We start from the raw sequence: 22,348 nt of genomic DNA on the forward strand, positions 1-22,348 counted from the left end.
AGAATAAGACACAGTAAGACATCGTTTGCTTCTTATTACCTCTTGGCTGCACCACGTGGCACGTGGGACCTCAGTTCCCGGACCGGGGGTCGGACCCACGCCCCTGCACTGGGAACATGCGGCCCCGACCGCGGGGTCGTGGGGCCACCGGGTGAGCCCCAGCCATCGCTTAGTTAAGTTCAAGGAGCTGACAAAACAGCACTGTGTAGCTTTCCAGATGTTTACAAAGGCCTTAAAGCCTAAAAAATGTATGGAATTGACATGCACCAATCTCAGCAAGAACTGATGCTTTTGAACTGTGGTGTTGGAGAAGACTCTTGAGAGTCCCTTGGACTGCAAGGAGGTCCAACCAGTCCATCCTAAAGGAGATCAGCCCTGGGATTTCTTTGGAGGGAATGATACTAAAGCTGAAACTCCAGTACTTTGGCCACCTCATGCGAAGAGTTGACTCATTGGAAAAGACTCTGATGCTGGGAGGGATTGGGGGCAGGAGGAGAAGGGGACGACAGAGGATGAGCTGGCTGGATGCCATCACCGGCTCGATGGACGTGAGTCTGAGTGAACTCCGGGAGATGGTGGTGGACATGGTGGTGGACAGGGAGGCCTGGCGTGCTGCGATTCATGGGGTCGCAAAGAGTCGGATGCGCCTGAGCGACTGAACTGAACTGACTGAATCTCAGCATAGTGTATCTTCTCTGTATATAGTGTGTCTGGAGAATAGATATCTGGGAAATAGATATCATAGCGTATCTGGGGAAAAGAGGCAGGACTGGGGTCTGGAGGGGACAAAGGGAGGCTTCAATTAATCGGTTATGTCTTTTTCCTTTAACAATAATACCAATAACAGAAGTATCTGAAACACATGTGGCAAGATGTTACATTATTTTTCTGTTTTTTTAATTTTTAGACGGCAGCGGATACTTGACTATTCATTATATTATTCTCTATGTTTTTCTATGTATTTGGAATGTTTCTAAATCTAAGCTGCAAGACTCCTGTAGAATCTTGTGACTAGCTCCACACTGACATTAAAAACAAACCAAACCCATTGAGACCTGGCTCCCTGTCTCTGGAAGCTGAAGCGTCAAGCACCACGCTGACCGCAGGCGCGGGCTGTGTGCCGCGTGGCCGCTCCGGAGCTGCATCTCCGGGTGGCTCAGCAGCGCTCTGCTGCGGTCTCCAGTGCCGTCCTGCATCGTCAACAACACTGCCACCAGCACGTGAGTCGGCTTTTACTTCACAAGCACGTGCTCTCTTCTCTACTCCCTCTGTGGGACTGTTGCTCTGCAGTCACTAGGGAGCCCACATACACACCGGAACTTGTGCTGGTGTAGAGAACTGTTACACAGATGACTTCAGGGAGAAGAGACAACACTCCATAACAGGAGTGACAGGGAGACCAGAGCACGCTCCTAATGACATAAGCGGTCGCGGCAGCAGCGGTGGCGGCTGGGGCTGACGGTGCGCAGCGCAGGCCACGTGCTGGGCGCTGCTCTTGGCGGCTGCTGTTCATTTGCTCAGTCCCGTCTGACTCTCTGCAGCTCCCTGGACTGCAGCCGCCAGGCTCCTCTGTCTACGGGATTTCCCAGGCGAAAATACTGGAGTGGATTGCCGTTTCCTTATCCAGGGGATCTTCCCAATCAAGGAATTGAACCTGTATCTCCTGCCTTGCAGGGGGATTCTTTACCACCAAGCCTCTTGGAGCTTTACATTCAAACCTCACATCCACCCTATGAGGTTGAAACTTACAATCCCATCTCATTGATAAGGATAAGGGCAAATAAATGGTCACATGCCTGTGAAATGGCAGAGCCAAGGGTCCAAATCCAGCAGTTTGCCTCTAGAGACCACTACCCCGCCACTAAGGATATTCTGGAAATTCAACCGCACACATTTATTGGGACCCTGGATGTGCAAGGCATGAGCACACTGCGCTCTCAAGGCACGAAGACACAGCACGGCTTTGCTCTGTGTTCGCCCTGACGGACTGTACAACTCAGAGTTTCTTTTCACCAGTGACTATATTCAAATAGTCTTTATACTCAAAATTCTTCTGTAAAAGCACCAACAGTCCAGAGATTCAAAATTAATCCAGAAGACTTCTGGTTCCTGGGTCTGCATATAAGGAGCTTAGAAGTTGCCACTGTATCCTAACAACAAGGAAACAGCTCAAACAGGCTGAAAAATCAACAGCTCTTCTGGGTCCATAAGAAAGAGGAAGACACAGAGCAGACTGGTACCATCCTATGAGAGAGACAGACACATGCGGGGAGTCTCGGCTTACAGGAGAGGCGAACGAGCAGAAGCTGCCACAGGAGCCAGGGCGGGGAGCCCTGAGCTGCACCTGGTTAGTTGCCAGAGGCTCAGTGCGGACAGCTCAGAGTAAAATCAGAGGCTCAGTGTGAACAGCACAGAGTTAAACTCTAGGGGGCCCCAGTCACAGAGAGGGCTCCCACAAAGTCAGGGAATTTACTCCAGGAGCTCAAGTAGATTCCCAGGTAAATACTGGAGAAAGCCCCCTGAGGGTTGGGGGAGGGCAAAAGGACACAAAGCTTTCTGTCCCTAGTAAGGTCTGCCCTTTGCAGAAACCAGGTAAACAGCACCTCGCTTGCTAGGGCATTATCAGAGTCTAAGTGGCCTATGGAAGGAAAACACCCAACTCTAGCTCCCTCAAGCCACCCGGTCCGACCTCAGAGGGGAAGGAAAAAACTGAGAAGCACTTGTGAAGTTCAGACTCCAGAGGCGCAGGCTCGCTGAAAGGCTGAGAGCCAACTGCAGAGCCAGGAGTGCGTGCCCTCCCCACAGCTCAGCACCAGGGAACGGCAGGGGCGCTGCCCCGGTGTGTGCGCCACGCCAAGGCATCAAGGAAACCCACAAGGCACACTGAGAGGCACGGACTGCCCTGAACAGAGAGCCAGCTTCCGAACAGACTCGGCAGGAATGGGGGGCTATCGCCCGGGGCCGCAAAAGAACCGCAGCTATGATGCTAAGAACTCTGTCGGACCAAGTAGACAGCATGCGGGAATAGACGGGCAATCGAACTACAGAGACAGAAACCCTAGAAAGAATAAAACAGAAATACTAGAGATCGAAAACACTGTAACAGAGGTGAAGAATGCCTCTGACGGGATTATTAGTAGGCTGGACAAAACTGAGGAAAGAAGCTCTGAGTTAAAGGATTTATCGACAGCATCCTCAAAAACAGAAAAGCAAAGAGGACAAAGAATGGGAAAAAACAGAACCAAGTACCTAAGACAACCGTAAAAAGGGTAACGTATGTGTAATGAGAATACCAGAAGAAGAGAGAAAAGAACAGAAGAAACATCTGACGTATAATGACAGAATTTCTGCCAAATTAATGTCAAACAAAAAACTACAGATCCAGGAAGCTCAGAGAACACAGAGCAAGATAAACGCCCAAACAGACAAAAAGACTTCTTCACAGCACATCATTTTCAAATTCAGAAAATCAAAGCTAAAGGACGACTAATCCACTGGCGCACTGTTGGTGCGAACATAAACTGGTGCAGCCGCGGTGGAAAACACTGTGGCGGTTTTTCAGACACTAAGACCAGAGCTGCCGTATGGCCCAGCGGCTCACCCCAGGGTAAACACGCAAGCAGCAGCACCGCTGTGCGGAAAGATACGTGCACCCTAGTGTTCTCAGCGGCGTCATTTACAAGCGCCAAGATACGGAAGCAACCTAAGGGTCCAAAAGCAGCTGAGCAGACAAAGAAGATGTGGTGCGCGTGCACGCACAGACACACGCACACACACACGCGCGCACACACGCATACACACACGCACGCACACACGCGCGCGCGCGCACACACACGCACGCACACACGCGTGCACGCACGCACACGCGCGCACGCACACACACACGCGCGCGCACACGCACACACACGCGCACACGCACGCGCACACGCACGCGCGCGCACACGTGCACACGCGCACACGTGCACGCACACACACGTGCACACACACGCACACACACGCGCACACGCACACGCACGCACGCGCACACACGCGCACGCACACGCACGCACACACACGCGCACGCACGCACACGTGCACGCACGCACACGCACACGCACGCACGCGCACACACACGCACACACACGCGTGCACGCACACACACGCACACACGCGCGCACACACACACACAGAGGAATACTACTCAGCCGTGGAAAAGAGTGAACTTTCGTCATTTGCAGCAACATGTACGGACTTGGAGGGCATTTTGCTAAATGAAGTGAGTCAGACAGGAAGATAACGCTGGTGATGTCACTCACATGCGGAACATAAAAACTACAACAAGCTAGTGATTAGGACAGAAAGGAAGCAGAGGAGCAGACTCACAGATAAAGAGAACACCCTACTGGTCACCCGTGGGGAGAGGGCAAAAAGGGGGGCTGTAGGGCAGGCGGCAAAAGGCAGCTGTCTTATGGGGCCATAGGGAATCATGCGTGTGAAACTTCTGAAAATTATAAGGCACTATAGAATTTAAAGAACCTTCCATTTAATTTTTAAAAAGTAAGCACAATATCTTTATAATCAACCTAAACCTCAGGGAGTCTAGGACTAGGGTAAGTACGGCAAAAATTCCGAAGAATCCATGGTCCTTGCCCTCAATATTTCTTTAACATCGAAGCCAGTGGTTCTAAAACATTAGCAAAGACCAAAATCACCTGGAGAGCTTGTTAAAATGCAGTCTGTTCGGCTACATTCCAAGAATTTCTTACGCTGTCCATCTGGAACGGGACCTAAGAATATGCGTTTCTGTTAAATAAGTCCCTGGGTAAGGCTGACACTGCTGGTTCAAGAACCATACTTTAAGAATCACTGGATTACTTCATGGCCTTACAAAAAAACACATGATCATCCTTACTCCTTATTTATGAACTCATGTTCTTGCTCTTGCCCTGAACTTTACTTTGAGGAAATACACTGAACTGGCAACTCAAAAGAATATGGATATGAAAGAATTTGAGAAGATAGGAAAACTATACATGGAAAGGACTAATTGTTTTTGCCTTAAGAGTCAAACATATCTGAACTTTTTCTTGATGACTCAGAGTTATTGCTCATGACAGTTATGCTGTGTTCAAGCTACTTATGTTTACTAAAAGTATAAGTGGTTTATTTCTTTCAGGCTAAATGTTCATAGATTGCAGCGTTGTTGATATTCATTCATTCACTTGGACCTCAGACACTCAGCAATTTCAGCCACAAACAATGAGCTATAACTACAGAAATAATCACGGAGATTGAAAAGGAATGAAAACAGCTAAGAAGAACCAAAGATATGCTGTTACTTCCTATTTTTCAGAATAAATTGGAGTCAGCATGGAAGGGTATCTACGACAGCTAAGAGACAAACATAGAAATGGTAAGAAAAACAGGGAGACACGAAAAAAAGCTGCATGGGATTAGGACAGCAGCAGTGATACGGACCGAACAGAGAGAAAGACGCAGACGCGTTAATGAAGAGACGTACGCTGAGCAGAAGTGGCCCTAAGAGGGGGGAAAGGGAATAAGCTGCTTAAACTGCAGGGTGATTAGCTGAAACGACATGCCAAGTCCTAAAAGCCTACATAAGGGTATTATTCTGCCATATCAAAGCATACCGACACCACCACAATCTAGGAACATTCAGCCTGGGAGAAAGAAACCACGTATACTTTAAGCAGCTTGAACATATAGCATAACTGTCATGAGCAATAACGCTTGAGTCATCAAGAAAAAGTTCAAATATGTTTGACTCTTCAGGCAAAAACAAGTATTTATACACTTTAGCAAAATTTTCCATAAAAATTATATCTAAAGCAATTATATTCTGGGAATTAATCCCTGGTGGCTCAGAGGTTAAAGCGTCTGCCTCCAATGCAGGAGACCTGGGTTCGATCCCTGGGTCGGGAAGATCCCGAGAAGGAAATGGCAACCCACTCCAGTATTCTTGCCTGGAGAATCCCATGGATGGAGGAGCCTGGTAGGCTACAGTCCATGGGGTCGCAAAGAGTCAGACATGACTGAGCGACTTCACCTCACCTCACCTCACCTAGTTAACTGAAAATAGTGGTCCCCAAGATATATATGACTTTTCTCAGGTGTTACTCAAAAAAAAACAAGTCACATGAAAAATAAGATGATTGCTTCAGCTAAAATCTAATAACTCTTACTTACCAACAGGAACATCTTCAGCTTTTGCAAGGTCATTCTCTTCTATTCCAGGCATGCCTGCATCACCACCTCGTTTGATTTGTTCTGCTCAAGTAACAAAAACATAATTCTGTATTTTTCCTTACATACACTGAAGGAATGTAACAATCAGTTTGTAAAGCAATGGGCTACATCGAATGAGTATCTATAAATCTTGCTTTGGACACAGGTATAACTCTATAGACATTATTTTTTTCTTCTCTGTTAAAGGATCCACATTTGAAACAGATACCTACACATAACGGAAGTAAAATCAAACAATATTCTTTATGACCGAAAACGTTCACTTCAAAGTGAGAAGAAGTCAATTCCATCTTAACATAAGATAGTGGCAGCACCTTTCCCGTGTGGAAGGTGGCGGCTCGAGGGCTCTCCGTTCTTGCCTGCACCGTCCTCAGCAGCTTCCGGAGTGCTTTTAGGCACTGCATGATTATCCGAATCCAGCTCATTTCCACCTTTTGATTCAAACTTGTGGGCCTCTTGCTGTAAGAGTAAGATTTGCCAGCAGTAAGTATTTTTCAGCTCAGAATGTTAAACGATTGGCACAACTAAACATTGCTGTGTTAACTAGACATTCTGAAACAGTTCATTTTTTTGGAAATACGTACCATGGGTCCAAATTCCAAACACTTAATATTCCGAAACAGTTCATTTTATTAACTAAATGTTGATATTTAATATTAACTAAATATTCTGAAATAGTTCATTTTTTTGACTAAATATTCTGAAATACATACCATGGGTCCAAATTCCAAACACTTAAGAGATGTGGGACGTAATATTATTTTTTTGTTCAGTTTTTATACCTAATATGAAGTCAAAGAATAAGTATTTTTTTTTAAGTCTCTAATTACAACAAATGGCCTAAAATGTCAGGCAGAGATAACACCCTTTGGCTATGCTGAGGGAGTGACTCTGTCAGAAGACAGTCTTGCTGAGCGCTGGCTGCAGAGGCCTCGGGGGAGCATGGGTTCTGGACGGCATGTTTTAACCAAGCAGGAGAGCAGACAGCAGGAGGCCGGCACCCAGGAACCCCCTCAAGTGGGATCGATGGCTATCGACACTCAGGTTCTTCCCCAAGCAGAAGCAGCAAGGCGGAAGACAGGAAACTCTTCCCAGGTGCTCCGCCACCCAAGCACAGGGAGGACGGCAGAGCAGCGCGCAAGCCAGTGCTCCCTGTGACCTCCCTCACCTGACCATAGCGCCTCCGGGGAACCTTGGATCTTCAGGTTATGCCTGCTGCGGCTGCTGAGAAGCTTCAGTCGTGTCCGACTCTGTGCGACCCCATGGACGGCGGCCCACCAGGCTCCCCCGTCCCCGGGATTCTCCAGGCAAGAACACTGGAGTGGGTTGCCATTTCCTTCTCCAGTGCAGGAAAGTGAAAAGGGAAAGTGAAGTCGCTCAGTCATGTCCGACTCTTAGCGACCGCATGGACTGCAGCCCACCAGGCTCCTCCGTCCACGGGATTCTCCAGGCAAGAGTACTGGAGTGGAGTGCAGGTTATGATTAAGCCTGATTCAATCCTGTGGGGCCTAGTTTTCTCTTACCTGGTTGAGCTGTCTCACAGAAAACTGGGAGAGGGACGGATCAAGTCCACATGCTTGGGTTGCCATAGTAATACTTAATGCATAATAATATTGACATTAAATGCTTTGCCAACTCTAAGGCACTATGCAGTGTAACCACTGGTAACGTTATGAAAAACAACGGCACTACGAAATCCACAGGAGCTCCAGAAACACAGGAGCCGAGCGGCGAGCGCTGGTCACGGTGAACGGGCACTTTGACCGCCAAGTGTAGGTATTCCGGTGGGCCAGGCAATACCTCTGCCATGTCTCACAGTCTGCAACTTGTTTTCAAGCCTGTCCTCTGGCAGAGATAGCGAACAGTTTTAAGGAAAACAAAATAAAACTGAGGCTTAAAGAAGTTATATAGTTTGCTCAAGATTACAAAGATGGAGAAGTGTGGAAAGGGCTTCAAACCATCTTTCTTCCTCCCACAGGATTTGGGAACTTGATAAGCAAGAGCCAATTTTCAGCGCTTAACTGCTGGCGCATGACAGGATGAACTGAAACTCCTGAGCGTGTCAGTGCAAAGGCCAAAGGCGAGGAAGCCCGTGAGGTGCACACCCTAAGCCACCCTGCACCTCTGCGCATCTTCACTGTGATGCCGCATCATGAGGCAGCTTCCACAGTACGCGCTCTACGGCTTTATGATATGGGTGAAACAAACAAGCAAGACTTAAAAGCCAACAAACTACTGGCCCAAAATACTTCTCCATTTAAAACACTTAGCAAAGGTATTGTCCTTTGATTCATTATTAACGCAACAGTTTTCTGCGAATGGACAATAATAAATACAATTAATAAAATAGGATGGCTTTCTAAGCACAATGTTGTTGATTTGGTAAGGGGGCCACCTAGTTCCTTTTTAAATATAGTTTTTACTCTGAAATATTTCAAATTTATAGAAAAGTAATTACCAATCACTCAATTTCCCTTAGTGTTAACATCACATTAGCATGATACATTTGCAAACCTAAGAAAACAACATTAGTACATTATTAACTAAACTCCAGCCTTCACTTAGACTTCACTACGTTTTCCATTAAGGCCTTCTTCTGTTCCAGGACCCAATCCGGGACGTCACGCTGCATGCACCAATTCACTCACTCGCACTTCACTGCACCACATCTCAGCACCAGGCCTTCTCAAGTCTCCTCTGCGCTCAGTTGTGCCCGACTCTGCGACCCCAGGGACTGTCCCCTGCAGGCTCCTCTGGCTGGAGTGGACTGCCATTTCCTTCTCCAGGGGATCTTCCCAACCCAGGGACAGGACCTGTGTCTTCCAGGTGTCCTGTGCTGGCAGGAGGGTTCTTCACCACTGAGCCACCTGGGAACCCAAGTCTCCACTGGTCTGTAACAACTTACCTTCCTTTGTGACAGAGGAAAGCAGTGCAGAAATGAGGGTGGCTGTGCTCTAATAAACTGTATTTCTAGACACTGAGATTCGAGTCTCTTACAGCTTTCCCATGTCATAAAACATTCTTTTGATTTTTTAACCATTTTTAAAATGCAATAACCACTTTTTTTGGCTGATGGGCAGTATGGAAAAAAAAGGCAGGAGGTTGCAGTTAGTTTGCTGACCCCTTCCTTAGAGTAATTTCTAAGACAGGCATGTACTTGGTTAAGAAAAAAATCCCTGAACACACCTTATGCTTGTTTCTTATAGCTTATAATGGATTTGTACCTGTGAAAAACAACTCAGATTTCACAGAATTAAGTCATGGTAGCTGAAGAATACAAACTGAGGATGAGGAGCAGAACGAGGCGCTGGTGTGTCATCCTAGAAAGACGTTCTCTTAAGAGAACTTAAGGTTAAGCGCCTCTATTTCTCTCCACCTTGTTCCATTTAGGGCAGGATAAGGGCAAAGAACGGGGCAGGATATTAGTTAATTAACAATATAAAAATAGGCTAAAATAGAAGAGCAGAAAGAGAGAACTACACTTGCCAGAAGAAAGGAAAAAGCTGAGATACTGCTTCTTGGGAGCAGAGAACGAACTTCTCCCATTATTTATACACTGGGCTCGTGACACCGCGGTTCCAACAGCAAGCCTCCGGTCCTCATCCTTTTGTGTTCTAAGCTGCTGCTGCTGCTGCTGCTGAGTCGCTTCAGTCGTGTCCGACTCTGTGCGACCCCATAGACGGCAGCCCACCAGGCTCCCCCATCCCTCGGATTCTCCAGGCAAGAATACTGGAGCAGGTTGCCATTTCCTTCTCCAATGCATGAAAATGAAAAGTTAAAGTGAAGTTGCTCAGTCGTGTCCGACTCTTAGCAACCCCATGGACTGCAGCCCACCAGGCTCCTCCGTCCATGGGATTTTCCAGGCAAGAGTGCTGGAGTGGGGTGCCATTGCCTTCTCCATTTGTGTTCTATAAAGTGAAGTGAAGTTGCTCAGTCGTGTCCAACTCTTTGCGACCTCATAGACTGTAGCGTACCAGGCTCCTCTGTCCATGGGATTTTCCAGGCAACAGTACTGGAGTGGATTGCCATTTCCTTCTCCAGGGGATCTTCCCAACCCAGGGCTCGAACCCGGGTCTCCCGCACTGTAGACGGACGCTCTATCGGCTGGGCCACCAGTTCTGCAGGGTTGCTCAGAGACCTCGCTCAGGTTTCTCTGTTAAGATCTTACAGGAAAAGCGAACAAACTCTCGGCCAAACCACTGCTATGCACCTCTGCGCACGCAGGGTCCCAGCAGTGTCTACTGGCTGCCCCCGGGCCTCAGCCCCACTAAGGCAGCTCACTCATGCCTGCCATCTCCCCGCAACCTACCCCACGTCTCTGCAAGGAAGGCTGCAGACAGACAGGAGCTGTTTCACTTTATGGTTAAAAAAAAGATGCCCTCAATATCATGTTGCAAAATGGTGAAAAAACAGAGCATGGAAACCTGGTTTCCTGAGCTTCCAGTCCTTTAGATGTGAGACCACCAAAGACCAAGGAAAACACTGTTCGCTCTTCAGCCTCTCTTTACTCTACATCACAAGCCTTTATGCAGACGATAGCTGGGCAGACTAGACTGCAGGGCGTGAGAGACGAGTGTCGTCAAGGCTTGTAAATTTAAAATTCCTTCTGTTTCTAGCAGGACTTCCATAATATTTATCTACTGGAACTATATGACTTAACAAAAGAATTTGCCATCCCCAAAATATGAAAATAGTGGCTAGCATTTCATTTCTGTATTTCAAGAAAGGAATCAGAAACAACAAAGATTGGTAAGTAAAAGTTTCTCAATTTTTCTTCCTATTTCTCAAAAGCATAAAATACGAAGTAACTTATTTTTCAGTAACATGATTATCCACTTATAAACTGAGAAATAAACAGCAAAAATTACTTTTAAAAGTCTGGTAAAAGTTATTTAGCTCAAAGTTAGTTTTAAGAGCTGAGGTTTTATTTTTGCAGATGTTTAATGTACTAAAGCCACTGAAGTCATTTTTAGAATTACATAGGCTAAAATACTTAAAAATATGTTTTATGACAAAAATACAAATTTTAACTTCTAAATTACAAGATTTATAACAAGAACATATTTTAAGTATTTTTAAAATTTACCTTTTGTTCCTGCAAAAACTGGTCTGCTAACTTTTTAATATTTTCTTCATGCTGAGCTCTTAACTCCTTGATCTGTTGTCCACACTGAAAACTAAATTAGAAAGTCATTCTTTTAGACTATAATATCTTGGGTAGATTCTCAAAGATGTTTAGAAGTTGAAAACATACATCTGTATGGATAAAGCATTCAGTCAGCAGGAGAGTGGATAGGAGGGCAGAGAGCAGACGTGAAGACAGCTCACAGTCAAAATTCTTAAAATACCTGAATCTTTAATAGAGGATGAAAATATTGATAAAGCTAATTAAAAAACAAATTAGAAATATGAATTTTTAAAAAGAAATTTTAAGCAGCTGCAGCAGATGAGTCATCAAATAGTATTGAGTTATCCAAAAAGTTCATTTGATTTTTTCTGTAAGATGTTATGAAAAACTCAAACTAACTTTTTGGCCAACCCAATACTTTAAACACAATAATAAAAGCCTAAACCATAAAAAGAGCAAGAACGGAAAAAAACTAATAAAAAAGACAGAATGCAACCAGCAAGACAAAATGTAAAGGCACAAACAGATAAAATTATGAATTTCAACTGGACAAGCAGGCAAAGAACACAGAAAGATCATTCATGTAAAAAGAAACAACAGATACGTAGAAAAATGTTACCTTCTACCATTTAAAATGCAAATTAAGCTTCCTGTATGTATATATAGTACTTTCCTTATTCCTATACTAGTGAAATTAAGTTAGAATTATAAAAGTCAATGTTGGTGGGGCTACAGGGAAACATTTACAATATAAATTAGTATAGTCAATTTACAAAGCAATCTTTCATATATATGATAAGACCAATAAAACATTCTATCTCAGAAGTTCTGTATTAGAATATAATCAGTGAAATTAACATAAGAAGAAAAAAAAATCCTTTTTGCACAAAGATTTTTCCAGTTGATAATCGTAACAGTGAGAAAAGGAAAACTCCTACAGTGGTCCAGCAATTGGGAAAGAGTAAAAAAGCTCTAGCATACTAATATACTGGAATAATTTATTACCTCTAAGTATGTCAATCTTTAATCCTAAAGACACATGGAAAATTACTGAACACCATTAGATTAAAACCATGTATCTAGTAGACGCATACTGACAGCCGGCAAGAGTAAGATGTCAGAAATGGATAAACAGTTTAAAATACGGTGAATCTTTCTAATTTTTGGTATGCAGACCTAAAAAATACCTTTTACTGTAAAACTGATTTCTTACATGATTTTCTGTCTTACAATGTCTACAATGTCTTACAATGTCTATAAGGGTAAATTCAACATGACTTGTATGAGATATTTTCATGTTCTTCAAGCTATCAAAATAAAAGAAAACAGATTTCACAGACACATACAAGACAATAGAAAAGGAATTTATTATTGTTTTTTTAGAAAAGGAATTTAAAAGACTTAGTAAAATGAAAGAAGAGAAGAAAAACAGACTCTAGAAAGGAAGAAATGAACTGCCTGAATGTTGGACAAATATTCAAGATTCACAGGTACTCACTGCACGCAGACTCTCACCTCTCATACTCTAACCTCTTCACAAGGTAAGTACTGTTCTTCCTGTAGTCTTGAAGTTGGTCTTCCTGTCGAAGAAACTCCTGACGAAGCTCAGCAAGTTGCTCTATCCACAGAACGCAAACAAAACAAAGCACAGGGGTGAAGTCTCCTAGCTCTACTACTTCCTGTTAGGAAGGGACGGGGTTCCCAAAATCACATACAGGCCTCAATTTATGCATTCATCCTCTCGAGAAGTTAAATTACGTAACTAGTACCACATTTAATTGCCTTTCGTACCCATGTACAGACAATAAAATTTATTTTTAAAACAAGACAGCCTCAGTGGCTTTCACATCCATCAGAAATATTTAAAAATTATACATCTTTACACATTATACAGACCATATGCTAAGCTGTGGAAGCAAACCATGAAGAGCTGCCTCTCTTTCTAACCCTAACTGCTTTAGAAAGTAGGGGGAAATCACATTTTTTAGATGTGTTGGCTATGGATGCAGAATTCATTTTAAAATCACATTTGATTCCCAACTTAGGTACCAATCTCTTTAGATCTGACTTCCAGTTCTGCTACTGAATTACATCCACATACACCAAAATTCCATTTACAAAGCTTATAATCTCTGGACCAGAGCTAAATGTTTTAGTTGTAATGAATAATATGACATTTCAAACTGGATGGTAAATTAAAAGCTGAGCCAGATGCTCGTTTGTGAACATTTAATCTATAATCACTGTCCTCACGTTTTCTAGAGTTGCTCCATCGAATCCTACAAAAAAAAATCCAGCCAAGGAAGAGAAAATCTGCCAACAGTCTTATCAGCTAAGCAAAAGCAGTAATTAAGAAAGTCTTGATTTTCATAAATGGGAACAGAGGTCTATTCTATATAAGCAACATCTACTTATCAAGACTAAAATATAATTTCTAACTATAATATGCCAATATTATAACATCTGCTTTTCACAGAAGGCTTAACAAATTAGTCTTATTACTTTAAAGGCGCCCAGAAATCCTTGTAAGTTTTTAAAAAGCAGATATAAACATAAACTTTTAATAGAAATATATCCATGTAAAAAAATAAGAATAAAATTACATCAAAATGCTATCAGTGATTAAGCTTAGTGGTGGGATTCTGAGCACATTTTTTTTCTCTACAACTTTTATTGTGGAATCATAACTACAGTAACAATAACAAATAAAAATGTTCAAGTCACATGAATGCTTGATGAGGTATATAAAGTTTAACAATACGCATGTAATAGCTATTGTACAGGATTAATAATCAAATATGAAATGTAAATGATTCACATAAAATGCTTGTAGTTGATAATTATGCTTGCCTATTCAAGCCACATTTTTTATTATTTTAAAACTTTAATTAGGGTAGAACACCAGGTGAGTTCACGGCATACATGCTGGTTTGACTCACCAACACGCTGTAAAATGGCTACCCCATCACATCAGCCAGCACCTCCACCGTCTCACATAACTACCACTTTTTGTGAGTGGTGAGAACATTTGGGACCTGCTCTTTCAGCAACTTCCAAGTATATAATGCAGTGTTGTTATAACACAATATTGTTAACTGTAATCATCATAGATCACCAAACCTTACTCGTCTTGTAACTAACAGTTTGTACCCTTCAGCCAACACCTCATGTTCCCCACACATCTCCCAAACCCTGGAACCACCATTCTACTCCCTGTCTCTGTGAGTTTAGCCCAAGTCACATTTTAAATTTCTCCACCTGCTCTATTAACTCTACAATATGCAAACATGGTTGATCTCTGTAGTTTCCATTCATGTCCCCTACCTCAGATAAAAGTAACAAAAGAGGCCAGGTATCCATGAAACACATACTCAGCTTGTCACCTGCTCCCTGGTCCCACCTACTAAGAAGCAGAGGGCAAGAGGGAGCAGAACCCTCAGCTATGGATGTTGATTCTAAAGAACAATGAGATCCTGGCAGAAGGCAGTGACAAAAAGTTTTGTAGCTTATAGACAGAGTTAACGAGCAAAGATTCCAGAACTGAAAAGTTACTTCAATTAAAAAAAGAGTCAAACCAGAAGGGTAATGGATCTCAACTGCTGATCTACAAGACCCCTTCAGGCTTCTTTCTCCTATACAGTAAACTCACTAAACAGCTAAGTTTACCTTCAGAATGAACGTGAAGCATGTATGATTTCTAGATTTGAAATTGCTTCTCTGCTTCCCCAAAATGCTTCTCACTAACAGTATTTGAAATATCTTTATCAGGAAATAAAGTCTTCCATTTTTAAATGGAGATAAAAGGCTTAAAATTCAATTGACAAAAAAAAAAAAAAAACAGTATTAATTTCAGTGTATGTAAAGTACCAGGTTCTAAGGGTGTGGTTTTTCCAGTGGTCATGTACAGATGTGAGAGCTGGACCATAAAGAAAGCTGAGCGCCAAAGAACTGATGCTTTTAAACTGTGGTGTTGGATAAGACTCTTGAGAGTCCCTTGGACTGCAAGGAGATCCAACCAGTCCATCCTAAAGGGCATCAGTCCTGGGTGTTCATTGGTAGGACTGATGTTGAAGCTGAAACCCCAATACTTTGGCCACCTGATGCAGAGAGTTGACTCATTTGAAAAGACCCTGATGCTGGGAAACATTGAGGGCAAGAGGAGAAGGGGAAGACAGGATGAGATGGTTGGATGGCATCACCAACTCAATGGACATGGGTTTGGGTGGACTCTAGGAGCTGGTGATGGACGGGGAGGCCTCGTGTGCTGCAGTTCATGGGGTTGCAAAGGGTCGGACACGACTGAGCGACTGAACTGAACTGAACTGAACCCGTCTGAATACAGGGAAAGGAATATAAAGCATGGAGCTGATTGGTGCTTTGAATAGTTTAAAATAAAGACTTGAAAGGGGTAACAGCACAGCTGCCTGGGGGTCTAGTGGTTAGGGTTCTACAGTCTCACTGCTGTGGCCCAGGTTCAGTCCCTGGTCAGGAAACTGATATCCCACAAGCCACACGGCAAGGCCAAGAAAGAGCAGGGGTGGGGTGGGGTATAAACAGACCAAAAAGCAAAAGTAAAGATAAAAGTTTTCTGTATCACAGTTTTACTTCCAGCTGATTGCCATGTGTTTTATTTTGAACCCAAAGATACTCTGTCTAGTAGGCTGCTCAAGGTCAGCACAGCAGAATGCTCCACGTAACTTAAAGAGCATCAGACCCAAGGCCGACTGTCCAGACGAGCAATAACAGCAACAGCAGCGCATGCTATAAAGGGCATGGCCATAATCCCTCAACTTAACTTCAAAAGATTAGGGATATGGTTGAGAAAGGGGTTGCCTAGGATGAGCTTTTAAAGCCAAAAAAAAAAAAAAAACCTTACTTTTCAAACATTTTTATTTCAAATTTTCTTTCAGTGATAGGCATAAAAAAGGGTAAGTTATTCTAAATAAATCAATGTATACCAGGATGTTAATTTACTTTCTCAGGCACTAAAAACAACTCCAATCTTTTTATTTCCAAGAAAATATCAATTATCATAAGGGTTTTTTTAAAAGAATCTGATGTGTATTAACTCCAATATATCTGACATTAATGTCAATGAAAACAGGCAAATATGGATTATACTGTCAACTTGTCAAGAAGTTAGTTTCAGTAGAAATAGTTCCTAAGGTGCAAAAGTCACATGAATGAAACTCAATCTCACGAGTCCAAAAGTTGCACAGTTACGAGCTCAAATCAAATCCTTTTTCTTCGCTAAAGTCTATCACCTAAAAACCAAAACATCTCAAGACCTACTTCAACTCTGGACACACACAGTGCGGTAAAGATTTTTACTCAGTAACACGGGCTGTCATTTTCTCTGACATATACAAGGAAAGCCCTAGTCCATCACTGTTTAGTGAGAAATCGCTCTGACAAGCAGAATTATTTGCACAAAGTGCGAGCTGCCAGCAGCACTGGCGGGGCACCGCCTTCTGCACCATCCTGCACACGCCCGTGAGCCAAACAGGGGCGAGCGCGGCACAGATGCCACAGAGACAGCCGTGGCCACCCGGAAGGGGAGCTCCTAACAGAAGACCAAAGTGGCTCAGATCCGAGACCGCACGCCGGGAGTGGCCCCGCGTCTGGGCTGTGAGCCGCCGAGGCTGCCCCTAGCGGTTCTGCCTGGTGGGGGCCAAAGCTTGCGTGAATTAGCCAGCGCAGGCTGGCTTCCTCAAGGGAGTGTTAACACATTACCTAATCCTACAGAGGTTCAAAACGGTTATAAAGAAAAATTTATGAAATCAGAGAGCAAGTACTACCCACATAGATAAATTCAGAGAAACTGCATGCAAAGTTTTAAAATACGCAGTGTTGTAATCAGAGGGTGTGAGGGAAAAGAGGGATAGTCCTTAGACCCCAAGTTCCAAAGGCCAGGGATAGCATGAAGTAACGCGAGCAGCGTACAGAGCTTGTTCTAACTATTATTTTTCATAAGAGCTTTAGACATCTCCTATCACCGCACCAACCCCAAATATTCACTGGAAGGACTGACGCTGAAGCTCCAATACTTTGGCCACCTGATGTGAAGAGCGGACTCAGTGGGAAAAGACCCTGATGCTGGGAAAGACTGAAGGCAAAAGGAGAAGAGGGCGGCAGATGGTTAGACAGCATCACCAACTCAACGGACATGGCTTGAGCAAAGCTCCGGGAGGCGGTGGAGGGCAGAGGAGCCTGGCGTGCCGCAGCCCATCGGGTCCTAAGGAGCCACACTTGGCTTAGCGACTGGAGGGCAACAGCCACTTCAGAATGAAGCAGACACACTGCTCATCTGTCCAATCCCCCTCCAGGCTCCCTGATTTCCGTTCCAGGCTTCCTTGTTCCCAGGGAATCTAAACTACTGAGCTTGGGGACCTGCCCAAAGCACTCCCAGAACCGAGTGGACTATTTCAGCAGGCTGGACACAGTCCAGAGGGATCGCTCCTAACCCTTTCCCTAGCAAGCTGACAGTCTCCGAAGCGACACCTCAATTTTCTTTAAAGATTCTTTTAACATTTCATTGTATGAAATCTGCCCACAGCACAAGAATAAAATGCAGACCTCAAATTTTAACTTGTACTTATTATATATAAAACAACATTAAAAAATTTTTTATTATCTCTTAAGACAAAAGGAAACATGTTTTGCCATAGGAGGAGCTTTGTTCAAAACTATTTCATTTAGCTGTCTGACTTGAGGATTTCTTAGTTCTTCAGGATTTCAAACATTTAGTGAACTGTAATTTGTAAGTAAGTTTCTTACCCTTTAAATGATGTATGTCTGCCATCTGATATGATATGTTGTTCTGCAGTTTAACCTGAAAAAAAATTGTCTTAATTTTACTAAAGAATATGTAGTTTTGCTCATATTTACCTTTTCCCCCTCATATTCACCTTTTCCCCCTCATATTCACTTTGAGCTTGATAATAAGTACAAAAGAAAAATATTTAAGTTACGTATGCCACATTTTCCAAAGAGAATTGTAAGTTCTGATTTTGTAATACTCATTTTAAATTTGCATAAGAATATTCATTTAACTTAATATATAGTACAACACTGTTTGAAAGTTTGAGGTGAATATTGCTTTTTGAAAAAAAAAAAAATCAGATTTTTTTCCAAAATCTTACCAGAAGATTTTCAACTCTATATTAAGAAAAGAATTAATGCCCAGTCGGAAGTACTTATTGTTCATCAAGCTCCCCCAAGAGGACAGAGATTATACAGGACTCTCTGCTGCAGTCGCTGTCCTCCAGAAGCCAGCACACAGGAGGGCCAGGAACTGAAAGCACGCCCAGACACGGCTCAGACTAAGCCTTACCACTTAACTCAAGAATCAAGACAAGGCATGTCCCAGACAGGATATCAAGCAACGGGCTACAGTGTCTCAGCTCTCGTTTAAACAGGTTCCAGCTACTGCAAGCCCGACTACAGCCTCACTGCGCACAGCTCTCTCGTCAGTCTCAACAGTGACATCAGTTTGAAAGGCACAGATTGATTTACGTTGATCAAATGCAGTACCATGAGTGGCAAATGATTATGCTACATACCACTTAAATCTCTAAAGAAAAAAAAATTTTAATTTTTCATCTTGAAATAAATTTAGGTTCATAGGAAATTGCAAAGATAGTACAGAGAAGTCCCATATACCCTTCACACAATTTCCCCCAGTGGGTACATCACAACTCCCAAACCAGGAACCTGACACTGACCCAACAGGTACAGCTCTACGCCGTCTTATCATACGTATGGACTCGTGGAAACACCACCAGACTCAAGATACAGAACTCTGCTCCCATCACAAATACCTCCCTCATGCTATCCTTTACAGCCAAACCCATCCTGCTTCCCCACTATTCCTGATCCCAGGTAACCACTAGTTTGTTCCCCATCTCTGTAATTTAATCACCTCAAGAATGCTGTATAAATACAATCACGTGGTGTGTGACCTTCTGAGGCTCTTTCCAACCCGCAGAATGTGCCTGGGCTTCCCGCCTGCCCGTGCAGGAGACAGAGGAGATGGGGTCGATCCCTGGGCGGGGAGGGCCCCTGGAGGAGGGGATGGCAGCCTGCTCCAGCGTTCTTGCCTGGAGAACCCCATGGACAACCCCATGGACAGAGAAGCCTGGTGGGCTACAGTCTATGGGGTTGCAGAGTCAGACACAACTGAAGCAACTTAGCACACATCAATATTTCACTTCTCTTTATTGCTGAATAATATTCCACACTTAGTCGCTCAGTCATATCCGACTCTTTGCAACCCCATGGACTACACAGTCCATGGAAGTCTCCAGCCAGAATACTGGGTTCCCGGGGATCTTCCCAACCCAGGGATCAGACCCACTTCTCCTGTGGCCCCTACATTGCAGGTGGATTCTTTACTGCTGAGCCACCTGGGAGGTCCAAGTATTTACCAGCTGGCCCTTTATAGAGAAAGTTTGCCAACCCCTAGTCCGAACTGACAGGATGAGGACAAGAGATAAATATATGTGAGAAAGATCAAAGGGGAACAACAGATAGTCTGACTGACTGATTAGACTGAGGAGTGAAGAGGGAACCTTTGGGTCACGTCTCGGTTTCTAGAGGGAGGGGACTAAGGGGAGTGAGACTGCCGCGCTCCGCCTCAGGGAAACACGGGGGAAGCAGGCCTGCAATGGGAGGGAGCCGTGCGGAGATGGCGTTGCTTCAGGTCTGAACCCAGGGAATCTGAGGCACTCGTGACACAGCCGAGAGAAGATCTTTAATAGGGAGCTGGGTCTGTGAGCGTGGAGTTGGCCTAAGAGCCACGACCAACCTGGACCGCATATTGAAAAGCAGAGACATCGCTCTGCCAACAAAGGCCCGTCTAGTCGAGGCCTTGGTTTTTCCAGTGGTCATGCATGGATGTGAGCGTTGGACTGTGAAGAAGGCTGAGTGCTGAAGAATTGATGCTTTTGACCTGTGGTGTTGGAGAAGACTCTTGAGAGTCCCTTGGACTGCAAGGAGATCCAACCAGTCCATCCTAAAGGAAATCAGTCCTGAATATTCACTGAAGGACTGATGCTGAAGTTGAAGCTCCAATACTTTGGCCATCTAATGCGAAGAGCTGACTCATTTGAAAAGACCCTGATGCTGGGAAAGACTGAAGGCAGGAGGAGAAGGGGACGACAGAGGATGAGATGGCTGGATGGCATCACCGACTCGATGGACCTGAGTTTGAGTGAACTCTGGGAGTTGGTGATGGACAGGGAGGCCTGGTGTGCTGCAGTCCTTGGAGTCACAGAGATGGACATAGCTGAGTGACTGAACTGAAATGATTTGAGAGTTACTAGCAATTCACTTTCGCTTTTCACTTTCATGCACTGGGGAAGGAAATGGCAACCCACTCCAGCACTCTTGCCTGGAGAATCCCACGGACGGAGGAGCCTGGTGGACTGCAGCCCATGGGGTTGCTAAGAGTCAGACACGACTGAGCAACTTCACTTTTCACTTTTCACTTTCATGCATTGGAGAAGGAAATGGCAACCCACTCCAGTGCTCTTGCCTGGAGAATCCCAGGGATGAGGGAGCCTGGTGGGCTGCTGTCTATGGGGTCGCACAGAGTTGGACACGACTGAAGCGACTCAGCAGCAGCAGCATACAAATGGCAATTAAAACCACGGGAATGAGCTCACTGATGAAAAGCTGCAAGAGGCAGCAGGAGAAGCTGACACCAACAGCTGTGTGGTCTGCGATCGAAGGGCTGCTCTCTAATAACTTCTAATTAGCCTCTGTCTATTTTCTTCCCACTTCTTTTTCAGTAGCCCCCCTCCAATCTGTGATTTTGCTTTCTGCGGTTCCAGTTACCAGCAGTCAACTGTGGCCTGAAAATTGAGGAAATAAACAATTCTTAAGTTTTAAACTACGTACTGTTACGAATAACGTGGTGGAATCTGGGCTGACACGGTCTGTTGCGCCTGGGATCCCTAACCATCATCATCGCCTGCTGCTAACAGCCGACTCACAGCACCACGGCTCGACGCGCCGAGATCACCCAGAGCAAGCGCTCCTCCTAACCTATCACCAGGAGAGCAAGCGCTCCTCCTAACCTATCACCAGAAGGCCAAGAGCAGCCTAACACTGCGTCATTTCCTCATCGCACATCATCACAAGGTGAGTCAGGTGACAGACATTCTGGGAGGGAGAGAACACATTCATATAACTCTGATTTCAGGATATTGTTGTAACTGTCCTATTTTATTATCGTTGTTGCTAATTCATTACTGGCCTAATTTAGAAATTAAACGTTATCATAGGTATGTACGTGTGTACAGTGAAGTCGCTCAGTCGTGTCCGAATGTAAAAACCTAACTAATCTAGGGTTTAGGCTACCTGTGGTTTCAGGTATACACGGGCAGTTCTAGGGATCCCTTCCCTGCGGATACGGGGGATTACTGCATTTCCATGATGCGGTTTCCTTCTGCATCCTTTACCCCTCCAAAGACCACAGCTATCCCTCACTTTTGTTTACAAGTTTTCATTACTTTGGTTTTTTTATTCATGTTTATGATGCTATTCCAGCTTCTCTGTATTCTCTTTTAAATTCTACTCTTGAAACAGCTAGAGAGATGCTATTTTGGAATACTAGCCTATGAGGGACCTCAGCTTCCTGGACTGTCTCTTTCATATCCTAAAACTCTTAAAAAAATTTTAATAGAGAAGAGGAAATTCACGCTATAGACTATGAAAGTACTAAAGGATATTATGAGCAGTGCTACTTGATTCTTATCAGTTTAATTTTCTCGTCAACCTTTTTAATTGAGGATGGAGACGCTGATCCCAACAGCTCATATATACAGTCCTCATATTTCAAAAGCTGCTCTGGAACAATTAAAGAGAAAACCACAGCTTGTCTAAATAAAAGCCTTTCTTAATTCAAATAGAATGAACTTATTTCCCACCTCATTCTCTGGCATGGTAAAGATTTTCCAGTTAGCTTGTCAG

At 44.1% G+C, this 22,348-nt stretch overlaps 1 protein-coding gene across 3 annotated transcripts in view; it reads right to left on the reverse strand.

The window, feature by feature from the left end:
• Positions 1–22,348, reverse strand: part of CASC4 (cancer susceptibility candidate 4) — an 87,394-nt gene that overhangs the window by 37,776 nt on the left and 27,270 nt on the right. For all 3 annotated transcript variants that reach the window (XM_018053827.1, XM_018053828.1, XM_018053826.1), the window contains exons 2-6: positions 18,152–18,206; positions 12,890–12,992; positions 11,333–11,423; positions 6,561–6,705; positions 6,187–6,267 (exon numbers count right to left, since the gene is read on the reverse strand). In XM_018053827.1, coding sequence (XP_017909316.1) covers positions 6,187–6,267; positions 6,561–6,705; positions 11,333–11,423; positions 12,890–12,992; positions 18,152–18,206 — 475 coding nt within the window. The remainder of the gene's footprint in view (positions 1–6,186; positions 6,268–6,560; positions 6,706–11,332; positions 11,424–12,889; positions 12,993–18,151; positions 18,207–22,348) is intronic.

The sequence above is a fragment of the Capra hircus genome, chromosome 10, assembly GCF_001704415.2.
Source record: "Capra hircus breed San Clemente chromosome 10, ASM170441v1, whole genome shotgun sequence".
Taxonomy (NCBI): Eukaryota; Metazoa; Chordata; class Mammalia; order Artiodactyla; family Bovidae; genus Capra; species Capra hircus.